General features: G+C 33.6%; 1 protein-coding gene across 2 annotated transcripts; it reads left to right on the top strand.

Moving 5' to 3' along the window:
* The first annotated feature begins 838 nt into the window (after nucleotides 1–838).
* LOC117115352 (CCR4-NOT transcription complex subunit 2-like) lies at nucleotides 839–15,895 on the top strand. Of its 2 annotated transcripts, none has more exons than XM_033259109.1 (15): nucleotides 839–909; nucleotides 3,473–3,506; nucleotides 4,308–4,363; nucleotides 5,146–5,255; nucleotides 6,319–6,358; nucleotides 6,495–6,651; nucleotides 7,052–7,192; nucleotides 7,751–7,977; nucleotides 8,454–8,573; nucleotides 9,207–9,299; nucleotides 10,155–10,262; nucleotides 10,520–10,676; nucleotides 11,206–11,317; nucleotides 12,304–12,404; nucleotides 13,159–15,895. In XM_033259109.1, exons 2-15 carry the CDS (start codon nucleotides 3,481–3,483, stop codon nucleotides 13,394–13,396), a joined length of 1,686 nt encoding a protein of 561 aa, XP_033115000.1. In that variant the 5' UTR covers nucleotides 839–909; nucleotides 3,473–3,480; the 3' UTR covers nucleotides 13,397–15,895. The 2 variants fall into 2 exon arrangements, with proteins under 2 accessions (XP_033115000.1, XP_033115008.1); XM_033259117.1 differs by lacking the exon at nucleotides 839–909 and adding an exon at nucleotides 2,838–3,045.
* The last annotated feature ends 915 nt before the right edge of the window (nucleotides 15,896–16,810 follow it).

The raw sequence follows: 16,810 nt of genomic DNA, 5'->3' as shown, positions 1-16,810 counted from the left end.
GAGAGACCGACAGTATCTTATATTTTATTTTCGAATTTCACCGAGTAGGCCTACAGGTGCATATGTAGTAAGTAGGCCTACAGTAGGCATATATTATATGGGAGACAACAATCCTGATGATGACATAATTAATGTCGATATATTGAATCCCAACACGATGGCGTGTATTTCAATACTTGGAGTATGTATTATACTTTCTTACAACAGTTTTTTGTCAAAGAAAATTTGTTAATCTGGGCAGAGCTAAATGAATGTAGAAGCACGTCATTCGGGGAAATGAAATCGTTAAAATGCTTGAAACCACGTGCACAAAAACAATTGATGAAGCTATTGAAGATGTTTGTGATGAGCTAAAAAAAATTCTTAATATAATAAACTCTGTCTCTTATACACATCTAGATGTGTATAAGAGACAGGGCTATGATTCTCGCCCTGAAAGCGAGAGGTCGCAGGTGCGAATCCTCGGAGACATTTTATTACACAATGTATTTACTTAATTTACAGAACAATTTCGTTGAGAGCTATGCTACACGTTGTACCATATGTCCTTTATTTGAACACTGTAGGCCTATTTACCTTTTTTGATGATTTATTAATTAATTACCTTTTTTATTCAGAAGTGACGATAAACTGCACATTTTTTAACTATACTAAAAACCATCAAATCTGAAACTAAATATTGTTCAAAAGAAGAAACTGCGTATGAATTACACTAAAAGGAGGAGAAACCAGATCATATACAATAGACTATTCTGACTAATACAGATATAGATGCCATTTAACGAGAATCGGAAAACATTCTACAGTTACTATTTAGAAACTCAACAGCGCCCTCTTCATAAACGCCATCTATCGTATGTAAAAAGAGGAGCCATATTGAAGAATTATCTGGATTGGTGTTTTGAGTTGGTAATGTGTTTTTGTTTTAATATTCGGCAATTTGTGATTACTATGACCATTTGAAACATCAGTGTTAATGCAACAGTAGTTTTTATTCATTTTGCTGGAAAATATTTGTTTTCCTTTATGATTATTGTAAAAGGCTAGGCACAACATTTTACTCTTCAATCGGGTTCTTGACACTATGACAGCGACCCAAGCCAACTGGGAAGTGCCCAATTTGGTCAACGAACAATAATTGTCCACCACGAAGGGCCTAGCAGTAGTGTCCTAGCCTTAGATAGGCCTAGACTGTGTTAACTGTATGCAACTATAACAGACTGTAGATGGGTGCATTGTGTCAATTGCACATGTGTTTTATTTACTTGAATAATAAGGTGGAGGGGCGCTAATTCACTTTTTTTTGTACTCCAACCTAACCTTAACAATAACATCCTAGCAAGACTGTAGTTGAGGTTAAGGTTAGGGTGGAGTACTAAAGTGTATTAGAGCTGGCCTTAGGCCTAGGCTAGCCTAGTACGCTAACAATGTAGTATGAATTTGCCATGAAATAATTTTTTGCGAAGGTGGGAGGGGGTAGCTAGGCCTAGGTAGGTATGTAGCTACTACAGTAAGCTAGGTCATGTGTTTACTCATTACCCTAGTTCAGCCCACAAATTTCATGTCGGCAATCGGCAATTGCCGAGCCAGAATTGCTACAGGACGTCAATTTTTTGACGACCTAGGCCTAGATTTCTTTGCTTCAAAAACTGCTTGGAAAGTCAAAAACTTTGACTGAAACAGGCTGTAGCAGACGTTAAATTTCATGTACGTCGTCAAACCAAGGAAATTGGTGGTCCATAAAACAGATTTGTTTGTACAATAACTATTTCTAATAGGCATGCAGTACGTACGATTTTTGTACAATCGTCTGGTCTTTCTGTACTGTGTGGATGATCCCTGATCATTCTGGGCATACGCATGAACATGCATGGGCAGTTTTGAAGCAGCCTGTGATGATACGATCGTAGCTTTTAGGAAAGTGATATTTACCATGCCAAAGATAACGATAAAACGAACGTTAAAACGAAATTTAGTTGGCAATTTTCTTATGTAAAACATGTATTATACTACACTATTAAATTTATACTACGACCATTTTTCACCAGCAATATATTGATTTAATAGAGAAATTAAACAAAATCACAATCTGTAGATGACGATGTATAGGTCGAGCATTCAGAAAAATCGTAGTTTATACTATATAGGCCTAGGTTAAAAAATTGCCGAGTCTGCCGACCTCGGAGAATTTGAGGTCGGTAAATTTTTGCCGACCTAATTTTTTCCAAATTTCATGGGCTGCTAATTTGTGTTCTAGTCCAAGCCTATCTTTTCACGCCGATACTGAAGTAGGTCTATTTTATTTGCAAAGGGATACCTCAAATTTGCATGGAAAAATGCTTGGAAAATAGGTGCGCAGAATCATAAATACTATGTAGTAAATAATACATTGGCTGTATATTGAGGAGTAGGCCAAAGCCTAATTTTTTGCAGCATTTGCATCAAATTTGGTCCCTAAGTTTAGACAGATTTCTAGTGTATTTGGGCCTCATTTTACAGTCTGGCATTACTACTAGACCTAGCTCAAGTGTGCGCTAGAAAAGTAGCGAGATAAACATACACAAGATGCTCTTCATAAACTTAAGGCTTTGGAAGTGGAGTTACAGGGGTCCTAATTCTCCCGGAAGTCACTGTAATCAGGATGACCTCATGCAAGCATGCAAGAATCTCCCGGAAAATAACCCATCTCCTGTAAATATTATATTTGCAGGAGAAATAATATTTCCTCTAACATGGGACCCTTGGAGTTGTCTTTCGTCTTCAGCAAAAATCCTGTCACTGACAAGAATTGAACGTAGGACCCTTGGATTGGAAGGCAAACATCTTAACCACTAAGATATAATGAAACTCCACTCCTCTTTGTACAATCCATCTGCACATTTCTGAAGGGCCAACTTTCTTGCAAATTTTGCAGAGAAAGTGGTTCTGATTTTGTGCACCTGTTTTTCCTAGGGAGGAGGTTTGTTGGCATCTCTCCTGTATGTTTTAAGAGTAAATCCGGTTGGAGGAACGATGGGATACGTCATAAGAAACAGTCTTCCAGAAGTAAGCCTACAAAATATGATGCCATGCCTGGAACTGTCCTAGAAAGAACTAAAAAGTCAACAATCTGTTAACTGTACAGTTATTCATGTGAATTGCCAAGGCGGAAATCATCGATGGGTTATGATTTAAAAGTAGCCAAACAAATAACTAATGTAAATGTAACGCTCCTGCTGGGAGCCTGTATTTTCTTTAACTGTTTGTATATTGTTTAGGTAACTATTTCAATTAAAAATCTTCCACTACTGTTGTATTATAGCCTGGTAGAATTTGTTATCTTTCCTGTTGATTTAGGTCCAACGAGGGGGTGGGGCGGGTGAGAGGGGGAATTTTTGAACACAAACTTGCTGATTTATGATTTTTTCCTATTAAAAAATTGTGGAAATTCGATTCTTTATACAGTATTTTTATAATACTATCTTATTTTCAGAATTTCAGATGTCGAATTTAATGGGATATGGCCAGTAAGTAAATTTAATAATTATATTTGCTTTCATTTACTAATCTAAATCTAAATTTAATTTAATAATATGTGATTACTGTATAACATATTTATCTTTCTCTGATTGGCTAACCTACACAGTAGTTAATGGCTGCTTAATAATTAAAAAAAACCAATCCTATTGTTGTTTTACTCCTTAGTTTTACTGTAGTTCATGATAATTTTATAGCACTAATGCTGTTTTGATGGAAATGTATTTTTAATGTGTATGTGTTGGAAATTCAGTGTGGTACTGTATTAACCAGGTGTGTAGTCATATTTTGATGCGAATCATATGCACAGGTTGTCTAGTCATTATATCATGCAGGCTCATTATCATGGTATAGTTTGTACCATAGGCTGGAACATTATTTACATAGCTATGCTTTATATTAGGTTATTATTATGCTAGTTTGCTGGTGTTTTTTTTTTTTATTTATTTAACTTAGAGAGATGTGTGAGTGTTGTCTTATTTATCATTTTTAGGGTGTTTAGTGTACAAATCGTCGCTCACATCACGAACTAACACAATCAAAGTAGATTGTGTTAGTTCGTGAAATCACAGTAGCGCGTCAAAACGAGCGCGTATTGGTTGTCAAGCAATTTTGTATTCTTTACCACACAAAAAGTCCTTAACAATAACAGCGCGTATTTTGACGCGCTTTTTTGATTTCACGAACTAACACAATTGAATTTTAATTGTGTTAGTTCGTGATGTGAGCGACGAAATCTGCATGTTACATTACTTAATACAATAACATATTTTCTATAATTTCACAACCAGATTTGGGTTATCCCAACTACCAAACGATAGGAAAGGCCAGCCAGATTTAAATCAAGGTAAGAAACAAGTACACGTTTTATGATAACTTTTAGTAATAAAGGAAATTTATGTATGACAATATATAAATTACCAGGTCATTTATATAATGTAGATACCTAGAAATATTACAAAGACTGATATTACCACCTTTGACCTTTGAGGAGAATTTAAAAAGATGTGTACAATGGAAAAGGGCATACCGTAGTCTGTAGTAAAATTTGTTTGAGAAAATAAAACAAAATTACATAACTATGCAGTAATTATAATTGATGAGGTTGTACAGGGAATGGTTTCTTTTTTCTCCATTATTGTAAAGTTTTTGAAAATTGTATTGAGGTCTCTTTTTAAAATGTATTTAAAATGTTAAGTTGATTTATGTTAAATTGTTCATTTGCTGTTATTGCCTAAGTATTTTATGTTTGAAATAAAAAAAATTAATTCTTCTGATAATGATTCAAATGAAAATAAAGCCTGTTAGTACACTTGTGTCACCATTAAAAGAAATTTCGGAAACAAATGCAAGTTTCAATTATTTTTTTATTATGCCCGCTGCCACCATAAAATTTTCCCAATGTAAATTCTGAATTTCTTTTGAAAAAAATATACCGGTATGCTTTTTAAAATTTGATTACTGAACTGTTTGCATCACAGCATCACATTCTTTGCAAATACACAATAGATCTCAAACAAGAGAATATTTATATTTATCAATACAATTATGTTTTTATTTTCATTTTGCTAAATGAGGAACACAATCTTACTTACATAATAATTATTTGTATACACTCTATGCTTTCAGATATTAATTTGTTAGGAAAGAAAAGTAAAATGGGATTTTTTGGAGGAGAAGACAAAGATATGAATGACCCAGCAAGTATATATTTTCCAGCACACAGATCTGAAAAAGATGTATGTACAGATATTATTATTATTATTATTATTATTATTATTATTATTATTATTATTATTATTATTATTATGTTAATAAAACCTATTTTAAGGGGAGCTTAGACACTTAGACAATGGGGAAATTAAAGAACAATTAAAAAACGACGTTAAGGGGAAAATAACATGACGTTAAGTGGACAATAACACAAAACATATTCCCCTTAAGTCAGACTTGGCGCATATTATGATCATTTATTATTATTATTGTTATTATTATTATTATTATTATTATTATTATTATTATTATTATTATTATTATTATTATTACTATTACAACTTTATTTTAACATGGAAGCTAGTCTCACCCAAAGGGTGCTATTTACAAGGCCGTGTTGCCATTGTTGAAAATTGAAATGAAACTAAAAGTGCAAAACAAAAGAATTCAAAATGAAAAAGCATTACAAAACAAAGCTGTTAAAGCTGGAAATCAATTTTTGTAGGCTGTAACTTCAAAATTGTTATATTTCAGTAAAAAATATTGAAATATTTCTTTTTATGTTTTTTTTCTTTTTTTGTGTGTGCATTTTGTATTGCTTAATTTCATGAGAATTGATTTTATTTCGCAGTCAATTATTCACAAAAAGCTATGTACCATATTCTCAAGTATAAGACTAGGCTTAAAATAGCAAATTACGATAAAAAAAAAAAACAGGCCGTCGTCTTATACGTGCAACACCTACAAATTTTTTATTTTGAAATCATGTTCATCTTATATGCGGATCTTATGTAACACACAAATTTGCTACTGATATGAAGCTAGTAATAATGAACGCAATTAATGTGGGGAAATAAGATTTTGATGAAATATTTAAAAGTTTTGTTTTTAGCCAGCTAGATGCAGTATGAAGACCATAAAAAGCAGCAAAAATTCTGACGGTGAGATAGGGAGGTCATCTTAATACGCCCAACATACAAATATTGTTCAAAAATCTTCTCAAATTTGGGGGTCGTCTTATAACGCGAGTATATATGGTGCCTCTTTCTTATTATTAATATTGGTAATTGTCATTCTATAACTATGCAGGTATTATCATCACAGTTTGGTGTTGGTGGTTTTGGCCAAAGTAAGTGTCATTTTAAATTTCTTTATGTACACCATATCATGAGTGTTTGTCATGTCTATTGAAAGTAGTAATATTTTTGAAAAAAAAAAAAAGATTTAATTCTTACTGTTGAAGTACTTTTATACTTTCCTATAAGGTATGCAAAATCTTCCACGAGGAATGCCCACACCGCAACCACAGTTCCCTCCAAGGAGTTTATCGAGTCACCATGGTAACCTTCCAGGTCACGTAACACCTACAAGTGCATCGTTATCATCAGGAATGCAGCAAATGAATCCCGGATCACCTAGCAGGTGAGAGATACAACAATTGCTACACCCCCAAGTGTACACCTTCCTCCATAAAAAACAAAAATTTATCTTTTTAAATAAAAACATGTGCAGCCGCATTATTATGCACCGCTTTCTTTTAAAGCCAGGCTCTGGAAGAAAATAAATTTGTTGATATATTGTACAGTTGATTTTTTTAAGACAAAAAAGGTGTATATGTTATTTGTCTAACCTAACCTATTGACCTTATAACAGTTAACAGGAATACTGTTTGTATTAGAGAATATTGCATCCTTAGCATTTAAGGACTTGACTTGCCATTTAATTTACATCTATTTTTACACGCTAATTTTAGGACAGGACTAGAACTTATTGTATAATAACGCTGCTATTTTTAATGTGGGTGTTCTCAAATATCTTTCAGGGGAATCTTATCTGTAGGTCATAGGGGTCTGAGTAGTCCAAGTCGAACGTCACCAAGCTTACTAGCAATGCATCAGAAACAACAACAGCAGCAGCATCAACAACAACAGCAGCAACAGCAACAACAAAGGGCAATTGGGACGTAAGTATTGTGATAGTTGCTCTAGTCTTTTTTTGAAAGGTATTATTTTTAAATTTGAATAAATTAATAAAGGACTAGCACTGCAATGATTTTTATTAGCCTATATATTCATAATCCATTCATATTAAAATACCCATACTGACACCCATACAACCAAACCCATTCACATGCAATTGAGACATAGAACCACTTCATGTAAACAAAGGTTTGGGGTAGCGAATGTGGTTCTACTCCTCAATCTTAAAGTTGGAGGAGGTTCAATCTTTTGCTCTGCATTTTGCTTGTATCCTTTAGCAGGGCACTTTAATACGGTTGTCTCTCCCCATCCAGGAGTACAAGTGGGTACCTGTAGGCTCAAACACAAAATGTGCTGACTACAGCGGCAAAATTATGGAATTCTTCCCAGGGACCTGAGTATGTGTTCCCTAGTGCTTGATCCAGTGACTGGGTACAATAATGTGAAGTGCTTAAAGGCCTTGTTGGCATGAAGCTCTATATAAGTCAAAAATGTTATTATTATACAACCATAATTTTGACATGCACATATTAATTTTGTAGGATATCTGGGACTTATCAAGATAGGACGACACCTACGAGCATGAACAGTTTTGGTATCTCACGGCAACTCATCTTAGCACAACAGAACAACCTCCTCGGCAATATTAACAATCAAAATTTAACAAACAGTTACAACAACGTAACAAATAAGGCACAAAATTGGTTGCAGTTTAACAGTAATACCAGGAGCAAAGATCAGAGTTCAAGGTTCCCATTTGATCATTGGTGTAAGTATAAATTTATTAGAAAGTATATTAATATATAATGTAATGTATAATATTATTATATACAGTAGATTATAATTAACTTCATAAATTAAATCTCCAAATTCAGCTTGTGATTACTACGAATTGTAATTGTTGATGTTGCATAATTAATGAATAAATGATACCAAGATATTTGTATATATTTAAAATAATTATATTTTTTACCATGGTATAAGTGTACCGAGAATTTATTTATAAATATATGATTTGTTTAATATTTATGATAAATAAAAAAAAAAACAGTGTAACAAAATGCTTCTTTTTAATGCCATGTATATTTTGTACACAGAATTTCCGGTTTATGCACAAAACAGGTCTGAAAAAATGGAATACTTAGCTTGTGGCAAAGCAATACCGGTACTTCTATCAGTTAATCATGTACATATTTAAGATTTTTGTACTCTGATTTTGAATAATTTTTTTCTCTACCTAAACAGCAAGCGACTCATCACCTTCATTAGACTTGAGCGACTTCCCCGCACTTGCAAATAGAGGGCGACAGAATGATCTGAGTGCCTTCCAGTTACCAAATCCAATGGCAGGAAGACCGCAGTATGGTGAGTACCGAAACTTGCTTATTACACAAAAGTTTTTTATTTACCGTCATTCATCTAAAACTAACGAACGTATCAAAATTGAGTGGAGAATTACATATTGGTCTAAGGAAGTGGTGGCTAAATTTGGTTGTAATAAGGTTAAAGGTCAAGGGTAAAGCCCATAGAAAGTCGAAACTTCACAGGGAACTTTCAATTTGCAATGACGTGTAGACCGTAATAACGTTGTACATTCAGGCCAGAACAAAGAGTGTACTGTATTAAACATGGGTGGGTCAGTCTTTGCGTTTGTGACGTATCCCCTTAAAGTATCAAAATCGACGCACACAATGACAGTCACGGATGAGTAAATTTGTTCTACGTTGTCAATCAAAAGCTTCCTACTTATAATTTAGTGTGGCGGGGTAATGCATGATATTGAGTGTACTTCAGTTTGAATGAATTTATTAAATTTTCAGGTTTAAAAGTAACATAGTAGCAAAGAAATTCTTCACCCTGTAGATTGTGGGAAGCTGTCAATCTATGTACTGCAGACCTTGGGTAAAACAATAACATATATAAAAGCACTAGTTGTAACAATTTTTCTTATCATATTTAATTAATATTCTTAATTAAAATGGATAAATCTGTTTACAGTTGGCATGGTGAACAAAACAGCAGAGCCAACACCTGAATTTCAAATCCAGAATGAGGATTTCCCAGCATTACCAGGTTCAAACAATAAGCAAGGTAAATGTTATATATATCGTTAGAGACGAGTGGGGGGGGGGCTACCCCGGTGTACTGGCCCATTCAACCCCTTTTGTGGACAGACGAGTAGCTGGTAGCTCAGTCACGAGGAGACCCTTAGGGGAGAAGCAAGTTACTGTAAGAGCCAGTCAGTTTCGGTATAAAGTGCTATGTAAATCTAACTACATATAACATAATATATGAGGCCTGTTGTGACAAAATGGCTAAGTTGTAGCAAAAATTGAAATTCAAGTTATTGGTATTTTCAGATACCTGAATATGTGATCTTTAAAATGAGGGGTCATTCATTGAAATTGGACATTTCAGCCAAAGTTATTGAAAAGTGAAAGTAACAGTACTCTTAGAATCAAGATAAACATGATTTTGAGTAATTGCTTTTCAAAGTTATTTGTGCGTACATTGTTAATAAAATGAACTATTAAAATAACATTAAATAAACAACTTGTTGACCACTTCCAGAACTAATACTTTTGTACATGATTAACAAGACATTAAACTGTTGATCTATAATGAAAAACAAATTTGGATTTTTAGGCAATTTTTTGAGCTCCCATGTTTTATAGCTCATTTACTCAATACTAGCCTGTGCGACAACTTAACCATTTCGCCATGACATGCCTCATATATTATAAGTCAGTCGTTACTTTCCTATTCCCAACTGTGCACTAGCTTTTCATTAGTGCACGGCTTGCTTGATCTTTTTTTCGGTTCGTGTGCAAAGGTAATAAAAATTTGTACAGCATGTATGAATTCTAAGCTAGTGTTTTACAACTAGCACTTCTACGTGTGTCTGGAAATTTTGTCCAACAAAAATCTCTTTTTTCTCACTTTCAGGGTCGGAACAGCAAAACAATAACAGTATGGATAGCCCCAGGTTTCCAGGCGATAACACATCAAAACAAACTAACAATGTCAAGAAAGGTGTTCAAATACATCCTGATGGTAAGCTGCCAAAGTAATTATAATGTAATACCCTCTGCTTAAATCTGGAAAAACCAAAATTAAATGAATTGATACATTATTCATTTACAAGTAACATTATCAGAAAAGAATATAGGAATGTTATTATTAGCTATTGGTGGTGGTGGTTCCGAAAATTTGCCAACAAGGGCCACATTTTCTTCTAATGAATTCTTTTGTATTGTAGTATTTTCATACTTCTAGTAGTAATCCACCAATGAATTGTTTGTATTTTCCAGGCAAGATAACCAACATTCCTGCTGGTATGGTCACAGATCCATTCGGTATGGTTGGACTGTTAACATTTATCCGAGCTGCTGAAACCGATGCTAACCTTGTCCAACTTGCTCTGGGAAGTGATTTAACTACATTAGGTCTCAATTTAAACTCACCGGAGTAAGTAATATCTTCTAACTAAGCTTTGCAGCATGGTATTGTGTTGGGTGCCTGTTAAATTTCCGTGACCCAAGATCTTACTTTACCTGAGTCCCAGAGTTTAGTGTACTTTAAATGCTGGAATAAGCACCGCTGTCGAATGAGTGCTCCACCATGCCCACGGTGTTTAATCAAGAGTATTATGTTACCCTGTGTGTACTAGTGAAACACTTTCAGAAGCAGGGTTTTAAATACAATGTATACAGTGTTAAGATGAATAATGTATACAGTGTTAAGATGAATAAATAACACAATTGAAGACACAAGCATTTCTCTATAAACGTTTATTTACGATGACGTAGGACCTATTATAGCCCTAATGAACTACAGGTATATGTGAGATAAGTAACATGGAACAGGCAAGACCGATATCTTATTAAATTATACTTACATATATGCAATAGGATAATGGTGATATTTTAGTCATATGTAAGGGTGTTATATCTACTTTGATCATGCAGGAGATATGTTATTACATTTTTTTGTGCAGAAATTTGTATGGTACGTTCCAGTCACCGTGGGCTGATGGTCCATGCCGGCCACAAGACATTGACTTTCACGTTCCATCAGAGTACTTGACTAATCTCCATATTAAAGATAAGGTATTCTTCAACTTTAATTTTATTATTATAACTACTATGCTTTTTTTAAAGATTTTTTAAATATTGAATTTTTAGGTTAGGATACTTGAATTTTCATATTTGATTGATCTTTATTAAAATTTGTATTGTTATTTTTAGTTTGTGTTTTTATATCTACTGTTTTGCTGAATATATGTTCCATATGTGTTTAATCCAATGACCGGGGGTAATATTGTCGAGTGCTTAGAAGCCTTTTTGGCATGAAGTACTATATATGTCTTAATTAATTTTGTATTGTTCTCGTTTGTTACGTTTTCCATTATGTAATTGGCAGGCTTCCCACTGTTGATTGTGAAGTGAAGTTTTTGCTATCCATTTTGAGCTAGGAAAATGTGTAGACCTATCCATCCAGTATTCAGTCTGATGAACAAAAGCAGTTGTAGAAAGAACAAATATAAATAATATAATCAAGCTCCACTCTGTGCCTAAGTGCAGAATAATAAAAAAAAAAAGTGTCTTCTGAAATTTGGCTTTACTTGAACTTTGACCCCCAAATTTAATCACTTCAGATTATTATGTAATTTTTAATGATCCAACTGTCAGTTTTTTGCATAATTCTTAATGATTTTTTCACATTTTGTTGACCTTGACCTTTGACATTTTCAACCCAAGATATAATCACCTTGCGCCAATATATAAATTTTATGATGATCCATTAATTATTTTGTTTGCATAATCCCACTAACAAACAGCGATGAATACCTAAAAGCCAATTCGTAGTTTGAACCATGCATGCTCATATGAAGGTCAATCGACGTAAACAGACATACACACAACATAAGTTGATTGACCTCGGATTACACTGGATATGCAGGCAGTTCAAACCATGAATTGGCTTATTGGCGTAGGTAACAATGTGCAGTGACTACGTTCTACATTGCATTATTTCTTGCAGCATTTCTTATTACAAATTTTCCCAATGCATTTTTTTCCCCCTCCATTCTCAGTTGGCCCCAATCAAGCTAAGTAGATATGGAGAGGATCTTTTATTCTATTTGTACTACACGCATGGGGGTGAGGTTCTTCAACTAGCAGCAGCAGCTGAATTGTAAGTAATTATTAGTTATATAGTCTGTATTATAAGCAGAATCTTTCTATATAACTAATTTTTTAGTTTTGTTCTATTGCTTCTGTAGTTGCAGCCTTAGATCATGTAAGGTCTCACCAAAAAAATATGATGCATTATTGGTGAGATCATAGTGGGATATATCAACATCGGTCAAAAATATTTACATAAAATTTTAGATAATTTTCAATACTTAAATACCTATTTTTTTTTTTATGATGATAAACTAATAAATAAATCACAATACTTAAGTGAATTTAAAGATGAAAATATCTTCTTTTCTTTACCAATTTTTTAGACAGAATTTTCTAACTATAAACCAATCCAAGGCTGATAAACTTCGCCTCTAACCAATGTATTGATGTTGTCGGTCATCATAGAAAGTATACATACACAAGATTTTGATTGGATTGCAAAAGCCTAATAGAATAATAATGATTACATCTTGAGTTTAACATATGAGCTAGGAGAAGAGAGGCTATTGTTGTTTTCCAACATTTTGTTTCAGATTGGGATACCTTATTATATTAAGCAATTTGTATATTTGTGTGTCATACACTAGTGGAAATTATTATACAAATGTTAGAGTAATGCATGAAAAAATTCCTTAGGGCCTGAAAAAAAAGTTCAATCAAACCAAGCACTAAAGAAAAATTAGTACATGATTTGTGATAGAAAAAATAACATTGGGAGTAGTTGTGATTATGATTGACATATTATTGTCATTATGTTATAGATACAATCGTGATTGGAGGTACCACAAGGATGAGCGAGTGTGGATCACAAGAGGACCTGGAATGGAGCCGTCTGTGAAAACGAACTCCTACGAAATGGGAATGTACTACTACTTTGATTGTCACCGATGGTGTAAGGTTCCTAAGGAATTTCACCTGGACTATGATAAGCTAGAAGAGCGCCCTCACTTGCCAGCGTCCTTCCATCATAACGTTTCAACCAATCAGGTTGTGCACTAGTAGTGTCCCACTTACGGAAAATATGTCATTTTAAACCATTGATCAAAATATAACCATAATGCTTGTTTTCATCAATATTGTTTAGCGGTGCGAAGGGTCCTCGTTTAATTTTTCTATCTGCTCTTATATTAAACTTTTTTTTCTCTTAGTCAAATTAAGTTTACAATTTGTAGACAAATTGTAATTGCAAATTTTACTCAAAGATTTCACAAAATTACCATTAATTATAATTATTGATATTTGAATAATTTTATTATTCGATTTGATTAATAGATATAAAAAAAATTCCAGTTGAAGGGACATAGAAATTTAAACATGAGGAAAAAGCCACCAAAACAAACTATTTTCTCAATTCAGGTGATTCATACAATTTCGTTTCCACTATTGGTGGATTTTAATCCTTTCTTAGAAACTAAAATCTAATATAAGAAAGCAGATATTTTGACTCCAAACCCATCTTTCACTGCTATTTATTTTTAAAAGTCTCTTTTAGTCCCAGTTAGCAGAAGATGATGATGAAGAAATTGTTTTTGGAGACTCAAGAGGTATAAAGCATTTATGCAGTGTACCCCGATGCCTGCACCCTGCATAGCTGCTGCGTGAAATAAAAAACTTAAGAATTCTATTTATTGTTTATTGATAATCAATTGACCAAACCCTTAATGAGGTCGTGAGCAGTATAACGTGGAATGTTTATCGGTATTGTAGTAACACTAGGTGGCGCTAGTCATTTATCACTGACTATGCAGCACTACATTATTATACGAGCTCCATCTAATGCGCAATTACCGAGTAGTACTGCACAAAATAAACATGCTGGTGACGTCATTAAAGCGATGGTTAAATTGCATTAATCATCTCACAAGGGCGCTGCAAAAGGACTTACTTGTTTTGATTTGTCCTGGTTATTGTTATTATTATACTTTATTTTTTTTATTGTTATTGATAGTTTGATAAACTTGTAAATAGGCCTCTAAACTAGTTCACCATAGACGTATTTGTATCGAACTGTATATTTCGTCATTTTCATTGTAAGTTTTCTTGTATCAGGAACAATTTTGAGTAACGTAAAACATTTTCACGATGGCTTCTTTATTGATGAGAAAAAATTATTTCTTCAGGGGGGGTGGGGGGGGTGGGTCTATTAAAACCAATGGATATACTTTGTTGTTTAAATTCATATTTCAAAAAAGTATTTAAAAATATCAGAAATTAATATATCCATATTTATGGAAAGACGCATTTTGAAAGGACACAAGTAATTCCAGCGTTAAGAAACTCAGTTCGGTGCGATCATCATCTTTCAAAGATTTTGATCATCTAAAAACTTCTCATTTGTACTAAAATTTACCTATGATGCAATCAGAAAAAAAACAAACAATTTATTCATGTATCTTATTACTGTATATCAGAGTTTATAAACTTCCACAATATCTGTCATACTACTTGATTTGATATCTTTTAAACTGTTTTATTGCCAGTGCTGGGTTTATTTACTTGTCAGGTACTCAAAACTCACAAAAAATCTGTTATTAGGGAGATTTTGCAACCTTATGAAAATGATAGCGAATAAGTAATTATAATTATCATTCGTGCCTCAAACATTCTTGATAATATGCTGTACAAGCTGAGTGTGATCCTTGATTTATGCAGACGACATGAATCGCCTACGCTGAGACAGATATACTACTGTAGGGGAAGGATTGTCTAAAAATTTAATGACGTAACCGTATTCGTTATCACTTTTGTAAGCTTGCGAAAACTCCCTAATATTTAAAACACTTCAGTATTTTAAAATGCTGAAACCAAATAATCCCAACACAGTATATTTTTGTCATGGCTGTTTCACTTAAGAATTTTCATAGCTTATAAATGTCATCATCATAGTTATGCTAACTGTGATTTTTGTTATTGTAAAATTATTTTCCCAAAGAAAATCTCACTATTTTTACTAGTTTTGTAATGCATGTCACCTATACTGAAGTTAACATGTTAAAAAGTGAATATTATTGAATTGTTTTTAAGGCATTTCTAAACCATGCATTCTTGCAACCAAAATACATATACACTCATACAATTTTCAATACCTTATTATATTTTAATATTTAGAAACCAAAAATGCCATTTTTTATAAACCATGTGATCATAGTTCTATGATCTTAGTTCCTATTAGGAGATTAATAAGCTGTGTTAGTTATTCTTCAAGGTGTTACAAGAAAACAATTTTTTTTTTATACCAAATACAGTATTTCCCTCTGATGGTTCCAATATACTTTTTCAAAATTTAAAAATATTTTATTGTAAGATTTTATTTGAATGCAAGCTTTATGTATGTATACATTTTCAAAAGTGGCTGTTTTCTATCCCATAATACTCAGTGGAAATACCTAATAAGAGTTTTGTGTACCTGACTTTTGAACTGGGGGAGTTTCACATTCTTCATAGCGATGACATTATGATGCAATACAGGCTAAATAAAGACTAAAAGAGAAAAATTTATCACATGTTTACGTTGTCTTGTATTTGCAGATGTTAAATTTTATTTCAATGCAGTCTCAATGGGGTGGCTACTTTTCATTTATTCAACCATTTAATGATTGACAACAATAACGTGTTAATAATTGTGTTGCCCCTGGCAAATAATCAATCTACTTGTATTGAAATAATATTTGCAGAAATGCTATGCTGTAAGGCGAAAGGGGATTGATGACCTATTTAATGCATAATGTAACATTTAAACCTCCTGATTGTGTTAGTAAAGATGATTTCTGTAATAATGATTGTAAAAATGATACGGATGGGTGTGGTGTTGATGATTATTGCATGATTACAGGGGTCCCAAGTCTACTCTCAAGGAGGCAGGGGGGCTTAAGCCCCCCCACCAGACAGGTCAAGGCCCCCCGCCGGACAGAGCTCGTTGGGCAATCAGACCATAAAACATAAAAATAGGCCCACACCAAGCCAACATGTGCCATTTTCAGCCATATATAGGTTGATATTCTTTAAAAAGATCTCATTTGGGAGGGGAACCCCTCTTAACCCCTCCTCGAGCACAAATCTCCCTGTCGGACAACTTAGCCCCCCCCCAGAAAATATATCCTAGAGGCGACACTGCCTCCCACAAGCAAGAAGAATCTCAAGGAAAATATTTGCATGTTTGTACTACTGTATAGCCATTTTCAGACAGAGGCTCTGGCAATATTGCGGTAATTATACCGTTACACTTAACATAAACCATACCAACCAAATATTGCTGAATTGAATTGAACCAGCACGCTGAGCATTTGTTAATCTTTTTAGTCGGCACGGACTGCAAAGGACAGTAAATATGATAATGGCAAGGCTATGCTTTATAGTCATTTCCTTGATATTATTCTACCTTTGCTGCAACAAGTAAGTTTTCGAGAACAGATA

The sequence above is a fragment of the Anneissia japonica genome, unplaced genomic scaffold, assembly GCF_011630105.1.
Source record: "Anneissia japonica isolate Jap-2015-1 unplaced genomic scaffold, ASM1163010v1 scaffold199_len4679917_cov187, whole genome shotgun sequence".
Lineage (NCBI taxonomy): Eukaryota > Metazoa > Echinodermata > Crinoidea > Comatulida > Comatulidae > Anneissia > Anneissia japonica.
Note: the sequence above shows the minus strand (reverse complement) of the source record. Positions and strands in the feature narration are given on the sequence as shown.